This window comes from Berghia stephanieae, chromosome 5 (genome assembly GCF_034508935.2).
Source record: "Berghia stephanieae isolate SIO BIC M18660-M18661 chromosome 5, UCSD_Bste_1.3, whole genome shotgun sequence".
NCBI classification, from domain to species: domain Eukaryota; kingdom Metazoa; phylum Mollusca; class Gastropoda; order Nudibranchia; family Aeolidiidae; genus Berghia; species Berghia stephanieae.
The window spans coordinates 68,102,772-68,112,771 of NC_088364.1; the positions used below are offsets into that span (position 1 = coordinate 68,102,772).

Sequence of the window (10,000 nt, forward strand, 5' to 3'; positions counted from 1 at the left end):
GAAGAGAATAAATTAGTAGGTATAGTCACCAATGTTTCTCCAAGAGAAAATGAAATTGTCCAAGGCTTTTGGACACTCTCTGACGGTGATATTCCAGTCAAAGGCAAATCTTTTGGCATTGCAATAATAATAATAATACAAGTTGAAGATCATGAGATACCGTCGCCCAGTTTTTCCATATAGGAATATAGATAATCCATCAAACAAGATGCCTCATATCAACAGGAATCATTCATGTAGACCAAAGTGAGCAAATTGGGGATTAATAATCTTGCCCAAGGAAAAAAATTAAGTGCCGGAAGCGGGGATTGAACCCGGGACCATCCGGGTCACAGTGCAATGCCTAACCCCTCGGCCACTCCGCCCCCTGAGAGAAATAGAAACTTGTTATGAATACATGTGTTGAGAAAGCACTGCAATAATAACCAAAGTGGAGAAATAAATGTAGGGCAGGTCATGGCAAACTATATAAATCTACATGGTAAATTAAACGACATTTAAATTTGTAGAAGGAGGTACGAGCACAGAGTGAATTTCTCAAGGGGAAAGATGGTTCAATCTTGATAGATAAAGATCAAATAATTCTACACCGGCGGTCTGAATGTGTAGAAGAATTATTTGTAGATGGCCGAAGATAGAAACCTTAAATAGACAAGAGAATGGATGGCTCACCAATCCTCAAAGAGGAAGTAACGGATGCAATAGAGAAATGAAATATGAAAGGCAGCTGGGCCAGATATTTTTTAACGGAAAACTTCCAAGCTCTTGGTCACTGGGAAATAGAAAACAAATCATATTATACATACCTACTAACTCTCTCCTTACCAGCTTTTTTTCAGGATTGTCCCCAAAACTCGACAACACAAAAACAGATTTGTTATCACTCAAACACAATAGCAGTAAGATCTTGCGATACATAATTTCTTTAGCAAAACATGATATACAACACACTGTTCATTTTCTTTAATTTTTTTATGTACAAAAGAAATCTGAATTTAAAAAAATGTTGGTTGAATCGTAACGAATGTGACGATTTTCCTATGGTTGGTAAGGATAGGGTTAAACAACATATGACATGGTAAAACACCAAAAGAAAGAGAAAATCGATATTCGTTGCTCTCCCTTAAAAAAAGCAGGCGTCACTGAATGTGAAATGCACAGAACAAAAATCCTTATGAGACATGAAACAAAAAATCCTCCAAATAGCTGGTGGAATTAGGGACACAAAACCCCCGAATTGTGCAAATTAGTGATGAAAGCATGATTTTTTAATGAAAAAAAGTTCGTGCTCAAAGGTTTAAATTGTGATATAGAACCACTTTCTCATCACTCCAAGAGCTGAGATATTAGCAATTTAAATCGTGTAAAAAATCATGGTGGTGATGAAACTTGCCGCCTTCACAACGACATTTTGCTATGGTGTCAAAAGGTCACAGACTACGTCATCGGTACCGAGTACACATGTACACTGTTGCTTAAATCGAAATCGGAAATATAACTTATCATTTATTCATAACATACAACTTATCAAATTCATTCATTTACTAACAGAGTAACATAATTTTCAAAAGTATGTTTTAAAATCCAAAAGTATACCAATTTAGTTATTTCAAATTTACCGGCATTGAAACGCGGAACACGAGATTGTGAAATCGAAGAAATCAAAGTTGTGGTGGTCGAATACGAATACGAAAAAAAAAAAAGAAGATTTTTTTCCCCTCTCATATAGAACAGTAAAGTTTGCTGCCCCAAACGTAAACAAAGGTCGAGAAGCACATGGCAAACCACATGTTCCTGTCTTGACAGCTCACGTTCCAATGTAAATAATAGAAAGAAAATAACCTTTAAAATTTGGCTGTTAGGTGGCAAAAGAAACACATATTCATAAATACTCGATCATGCATCAAATAATGTCTAGATATGGATATTTTATGGAACAAAAGGTAAAATTTATCAAAAGTTACGTCTATCTATTTTTAGACCAGAGCAAATTATTGCGCTGGTATGAACAAAACGAGAATTATTCGGAGCCTGATTTTCATAATAATTTAGTCTTATATTATTATTTCTGCAACTGTTAGATTTTATGTAAACATATTTTCAATACTGAAAGTGTATTGCCTACAACTCAAACTACAAAATTGGGAGACCTATATTGTGCGTAAATTATTCCGGTCCCTAACGGAATCACTAGCAACTTGTTATTGTTTACGTTTGGGGCAGCAAACTTGACTGTTCTATAGAGCAGTAAAGTTAGGTGCCCCAAACGTAAACAATAACAAGTTGCTAGTGATTTCCGTTAGGGACCGGAATAATTTACGCACAATATAGGTCTCCCAATTTTGTAGTTTGAGTTGTAGGCAATACACTTTCAGTATTGAAAATATGTTTACATAAAATCTAACAGTTGCAGAAATAATAATATAAGGCTAAATTATTATGAAAATCAGGCTCCGAATAATTCTCGTTTTGTTCACACCAGCGCAATAATTTGCTCTGGTCTAAAAATAGATAGACTGTAACTTTTGATAAATTTTAGAAAATTTTACCTTTTGTTCCATAAAATATCCATATCTAGACATTATTTGATGCATGATCGAGTATTTATGAATATGTGTTTCTTTTGCCACCTAACAACCAAATTTTAAAGGTTATTTTTTTCTATTATTTACATTGGAACGTGAGCTGTCAAGACAGGAACATGTGGTTTGCCACGTGCTTCTCGACCTTTGTTTACGTTTGGGGCACCTAACTTTACTGCTCTATCTTTTGTATATTCCGATATCTTTCAAAGAGGTATCATTTTTATTTTCTTAATGTCTTATTAAATTAAAATTATTTGAAAATAATAGACTTCCGCTCATGTGAAGATATCTATAAACAATGCATCGCATTCTGCGGTTGCTAGTTGTGTCGTCTGCTTTCCGGTCGGCGAGGTCACGAAACGGTGTCTACTTGAATTCTGTCGCCTTTTACCCACCTCATTGTAATAATAATAACAATAATAATAATAATAATAATAATAATAATAATAATAAAATAATAATAATAATAATAAAATAATAATAATAATAATAATAAAATAAATAATAAAATAATAAAATAATATAATAATAATAACAACAAACAACAACAATGATAATAATAATAATGATAATAATAATAATAATAATAATAATAATAATAATAATAATAATAATAATAATAATAATAATGATAATAATAATACAATAAAATAATAATAATGATAATAATAGTAATAATAATGATAATAATAATAATAATATATATAATAATCATCATCATCATCATCATCATCATCATCATCATCATACATCATCATCATCACCATCCATCATCATCATCATCATCATCATCAAGATCATCATTAGCAGCATACCGAGCACCTATATATCGTTTAAGCATCAATGTTTATTTGTCACACTAATTCAACATAGTTATGTTATTATTGTGGTTTGCGTAATAGTATGGTTCTAATCAAATTTCAGGTTGAAAATTTCCGTATCATCATCTTTGACATCACCGTCATGAACATCGCCTCATCCCCATCACCAAAAATCCCGTGATCAAGTCACTTAACCCATTAAATCATGGCATTGACAATGTACTAAATCTTGTACTAACTACTAACAATTATATAATGGCAAAATGCAGTATTGAGATGGATTGGTCAAAATGATTCATTTGTCGAGACAAAAAAAAAATTAAAAATGAGAAGGCCCAGCTCTGTCAAAGCGGACATATTGTGGTCAATGGTCAATGGTACGTGACTTTTGTAGCGTAGCGTTCTACCAGCTATGGTGTTAAGACTTTTAACGGATTAGAAAATGATAGTGACAAGCTAGATTTGTCTGTTGAAGACCGCTCTAAGGATACTGGAGGTCCTGAAGCAAAATGATACCAACTGGCACAAATTATGTCGCTTTGAGTCCAGAGATGCTGTCGATAAGAAGCGATACATCGCGGCTAGAAATGATGCAAAAGCCGTCAATTTCAGGGCCAAAAAGAAATTCTATGAAGAAAGCCTCAAAAACGTGGGACGTTCGAGACAATTCTTTGCCTTGACCAAGGAACTGCTGGGACAACAGACGCAACCAGCTCTCCCATCTTTAATCGATCGTGCATATCTACCAACTCGCTTTGGTCAATATTTTAAAGAAAAAACGGATACCATCAGGAAGGAACTCTCGTCTGAATCGATCCCTACAACATTTGACAAGTTTCATGGTGATTCGTTAACACATTTTTCAAAGATTACTGAAGCTGACTTACGTGATTGCATTATGTCGTCTCCAACTAAAAGTTGTGATTTAGACCCCTTAAATACTGCCATTTTAAAAAAATGCATTGATGTAATTTTAACACCATTTACATGTATTGTTAATAATTCGTTGCAGTCAGGTGCTGTACCAGACATTTACAAAGTTGCTCATGTCAAACCCCTTTTGAAAAAACCTGATCTCGATAAAGAGAACTTAAAAAAACTATCGCCCTGTCTCTAATCTTCCTTTTCTCTCTAAGATCTTAGAAAAGCTTGTTTTGAAACAATTACTGTCTCATCTTAAAAATAATTGTCTTGAAGAAAAATTTCAGTCTGCTTATAGGCAACATCATTCGACGGAAACCGCACTTGTTAGGGTTGTTAATGATCTCCTCTCTGTTATAGACAATGGTTCATGTTCTTTGCTGAATTTGCTTGACCTATCGTCTGCTTTTGATACTATTGATCACAATCTTCTTCTCAAACGTCTTGAAATTACTTATGGCGTGTCTGGTGCAGCGCTTGATTGGTTTAGGTCATATTTGTTTAATCGTAAACAGATTATTACGGTGGATGAATATAGATCGGAGGAAATCTTTCTTGATTGTGGGGTTCCCCAGGGTTCAGTACTTGGACCCGTTCTTTTTGTTTTGTACGTTGGCCCTCTGTCTAAAATCATCAGAAGTTTTGGTCTGTCTTACCATCAATACGCTGATGATACGCAATTGTACTGCGTTTCCAATATGAGAAATTTACAAGAAGTATCAGCCAATAGTAAAAATTGTATCCAAAGTGTTAAGAAATGGATGAATGAGAACAGACTGAAACTGAATGATGATAAGACGGAGGTGCTGTATGTGGGGAACAGGAAGTGGAAAAGTGAAACAGATTTGAAGTTGGGGATGCCTCTATTCAAATTGTTGACAAAGTGAAAAACCTTGGCACATTCTTAGACTCTGGACTGTCGATGGAGCATCAGGTTAATAATTTGGTTAGATCTCTCTTTTTCCAACTAAAAAAGATTGCTTCCATTAGACGGTTCATATCTGAGGATGTGACCAAGCACCTGGTTGTGTCCCTCGTACTATCGAAATTGGATTATTGTAATGCTCTGTTGTTTGGCGTTTCGCAATACAATCTGAAACGTCTTCAGATTGTCCAAAACAGCGCTGCCAGACTAGTATTTATGAAGCGTAGGTGCGACTCTGCCGGACCTCTACTTCATGACCTGCATTGGCTGCCTGTTGAGAAAAGAATTAAATTCAAAGCTTGTGTTTTAGTGTATCGTTGTCTTGAAGGTACTGCCCCTTCCTACCTTTCAGAACTAATTGAAAGATATTCAAAACCCCGCCCCTTACGTTCGGCCAGTGATTCCACAAAACTAGTTGGCCCTCGAATTCGGAAAAATGCTGGAATGAGATCCTTTTCTCATTTCGGACCCTCTATTTGGAACGCCTTACCGCAGAGCATTCGTGAAAAAGAATCTTTGTCTATTTTTAAACGTTCGCTTAAAACATATTTGTTTCGATTTTAGTAGATGGTATGAGAAGCAAGATAGGTTTGGTTTGTGTTGTGTGTGGTGTTGTGTGTGTGTATGTGTGTGTGTGTGTGTGCTTGCGTGTGTGAATGAGTATGTTTCAGCCAAAGTAATTTGTAATTTAAGCGCTTAGAGTCTGGTGTCTCGGAGTTATAGCGCTATATAAGTTTTCAGCATTATTATTATTATTATTATTATTATTATTATTTGATATACGGTCACAAAAAATCAGAAGGCTTGCCGTGAAAAATGAGAAATCACAAGAAAACGTCAAATTATCCCGATCTAGACATTCTCTCATCATCCCACTGTCCAAGGAGACAGAATATGCGTTTTCCCTCAGATGAGGTTATCACAAGAAATAGGACACATTGTATGCTTTGCAACAATAAGATGAAGCTTCCCTCCATTCAATAATGACAAGAGACATGAACGAAAATATCCGCGTGGCTGCAGAAATTATAAACGATGTCCAGATTCTCTCCATGTTCTCAAATGGTGATTTGATTGCGCAGGAAGTTCATTATCAGAAGAAGATTTGTCATGTCCGTTTTATGAACATTAAAAATGCTGAATATTACCAAAACAAACAAAGTTCTAGTTTTGCTGTTGCTGAAATTGTTTCTTCTTCTTCTCCTTCCTTTCCTCTTCAAGCTGAAACTTCCTCGTGGAAGGCTCAGCAGCAGCATTCCCAATTGTTTTTCTGGGAGTTATCCAAATTGTTCCTAGGTCTTATAGTTGAGGGCAGAAACGAGTGAAGATGGTAGTCCACTCTAGATTGTGGCAACATAAATTTGCCAGGTTTCCTCTTGTTCTGTTGGAGGCCGTGTAATGACACCTGACCTGGTTTTTAGGACCTTTGTAAAATACATTTAGTTTATTCTTCTCTCACCTTTCCTTCAATGGTTCCAAATGTGATGTCAGTGTCATATATGACTTTGATTTGTTTGAGGATTTTGTTGAACAAATTTTATATGTTTTTTTGGATTGATTCTATTTACCTAATTTCGGAGGTGTGATCGGGATCCCATACCTTACCGCTTTACTCGAGTGTTGGTCTAACATAAACTTTATAGCATTTCTCTTTTATGGTTACTTTGTAGCCGAAGAGGTTTCTTCTCAAGCATCCCAGGGTGGAATTTTCCTTCCTGCATATGTTTGCAATGTGGTTTTTCCAGGTCAGGCGATTGTTTATTGGTACTCCGAGATATTTTGCTTTGGCGATTTCTTATAGTGAGTTGTGGTGTATTGTGTATTATCTTCCTTTTGTGAGTAATTTTCTGGAATCAAAGTCCCGATGAAGAATTTCTGAGTCTTTCTTATGCCTTATTGCTCTGTACAAAAGGCTGTCATCCGCAAATAGTCTCAGTTGAGTTCCGAGCGACAATCTTTCAGGCAAATCATTGATGTAGATAAGGAACAAGAGGGGACCCAGTACGGTACCTCGGGGCACACCTGTAGTACTGGAGCTGACTCTGACATTGCTCTTTCAGTTGTTTACGATTAGTGAGAAAATCCATTACCCAGTCGTGTGTGTTACTCATGATTCCATATCTCCGCCGTTTAATAGCCAGAGTATGGTTATTGACTTTGTCAAATGATTTATTGAAGTCTAATAATATAACATCTGTTTGGAGTTGTTTATTCATGTTTTCTGTTAAGTTGTTGCAAGTTGTTATTCGTTGTGTTTCACAAAAGCTCTCCTTTCTGGAGCCATGCTATATAAAAAACATTCAAGTATAGAACAGATCAGAGAGAGAGAGAGAGAGAGAGAGAGAGAGAGAGAGAGAGAGAGAGAGAGAGAGAGAGAGAAGATGTATAGCAAAGAATGCTGAGAAAGAGTTTGCACCCAGTCGTATGTTCACCCAATCAGGTTCAGAGACAGACAACCAGGCCTCGACAGCTAACCTCAAGAAAGGAAACATTTTTAGCCTTCAATAAGACAACATATTGTTTTCTTGAACACACTCACATGGAAAAAGCTGACAACGAGATATTGGCTTTATCTTGCCCCGTTAAAATTATTCAAAGAGGTCAGGATAAACTAGAAAAGGCTGCTGTTGAATTCTCTCAAGTCTTCCAAGAAAAATGTGTTCCACAGTCATTTGTCTAATAAATATGATTTTTGTTGGATCCTAATCATCTAAAAATGTAAATATATACGTCACCAAGAATGTTTTTCATTTTCGAAACTAAGAGTTACCAACATCACCATAATCACTACCACTATCACCACCACCACCTCATCATTACCATATTCATCATCATCATCATCATCATCATCATCATCATCATCATCATCATCATCATCATCATCATCATCTTCATCATCATCGTTACCACGATCACCACCACCTCATCATCATCCCCATCACCATTATCAATACTACTATCTCCATAATCACCTCATCGTCATCATCATCATCATCATCATCATCATCATCATCATCATCGTCATCATCATCATCATCATCATCACTACCATTAGCATCACCACCATCATCACAACACCATCAACACCATCCTGATCATCATCTTCATCGTCGTCTTCGTCATCATCATCATCATCATCATCATCATCATCATCATCATCATCATCATCATCATCATCATCATCATCATCATCATCATCACTACCAAGATCAGCACCACCCCCACCTCATCAACATCATCATCATCATCATCACCACTATTATCACAACAATCACCTCATCATCATCATCATCATCATCATCATCATCATCATCATCATCATCATCATCATCATTATCACCGATATCACTTCCACCATCATCTTCACCACGATGACGACCAACACAAGTAAAACTGACACCAGCACCATCTCATCCTCTCCCACCCCCCACCCCCCCCCCCCCTTTCCAGTCCTCATAATAAAGCTATACTACCGGCCCATACGGTTCCTATATCACATAAAGTCACATTTTTAACAATTATAATTATTTAAACCAAAATAATCAACCGCTTACACGGGCTAAAAATAATATATTTTTAAAGCGCCGAATTGTCAACAAATATTTCATGGATTACGCCCCTTTGTTTTAATATAGCTCATATAGGCGGATTTTCATCTCCCTATTTTACACTGTTTGAGGAATTTCTCAATGTGGTTCTATATCAACATCGATTAATAATGGTCTCAAGTTACTTTGTACCAAATTTGGTGCTTTCATCACTAATTTGCACAATTTTACCCTAATTCCCCTAGCTAAAAGAATGAGAAATACGTACAATAAAAAGCATGTTTGTCAACTTGAAATGTGAATATTTTTTGTTTTTTTTTTAATGTGAATTTTGCAATAAGGGGGTTCATCATTTGCACCGTTTTAAAGCTCTACTAACAAAATATAACTTTGCTTGGTTTGAAAAAATATCTACTAGAGTTGTCTAAGGATTGAAGTCTGGAAAAAGGTTAATTATGTTGTTCGGTTGTCTGCTTAAACAGAGAGATTAGAACGGCTAGAGAAGATCGGTGTATATTTATAAGTGGTACATTAATGTGAGTCAAAAATAATGGAATGGTCCAATAATTTGGTAGATACAGTAAGCGTCCCAAGTCTCCCACTTCATTAACACCAAAACAAAAAAAACAAAAAAACAAAAAAAACAAAACAAAAAAAAATATATATATATATATATATATAATATAATAAACATATATATATATAGATGGGGGGGGGGCGGGAGAAAGAGAGGGAGATATATATATATATATATATATATATATATATATATATATATATATATATATATATATATGAATACATAAGATATATATTATGGATATATCAAAATAAAAGTGACTTTCTTGACTTACTGCCTTACGCTGGTGTGGTCTATAGACATCATAGCATCGGCTTTCTCTTACATACTCTCTTGTTACTTTTGTTATCGACTCTCAAGATTTTCTATGTACTACTAAAAATAGAATATCAAAGAAGGAAACAGGACTTGGCATCTCTGCATGAGAGAGCATATCTCACCTTTGCCAGCTCCGTCCAAATTGCCACAGGTATTATAAGCGACTTCACCACAAACTCTCCAAATACCGTAATGCGTTTTGCTTATATCAACTTCTGCCCATCCTGATGTCGTGAAGGATATCCAACTGCAAGATGAAGATAAATCCACGATAAGATTAATAACTGTCACTTTCAATACTT

At 35.6% G+C, this 10,000-nt stretch overlaps 1 protein-coding gene across 1 annotated transcript in view; it reads right to left on the minus strand.

The window, feature by feature from the left end:
- The window catches only part of LOC144973487 (uncharacterized), a 40,984-nt gene that overhangs the window by 28,525 nt on the left and 2,459 nt on the right, over positions 1-10,000 (minus strand). The window contains exon 2 of the mRNA XM_078915968.1: positions 9,821-9,945. Coding sequence (XP_078772094.1) covers positions 9,821-9,945 — 125 coding nt within the window. The remainder of the gene's footprint in view (positions 1-9,820; positions 9,946-10,000) is intronic.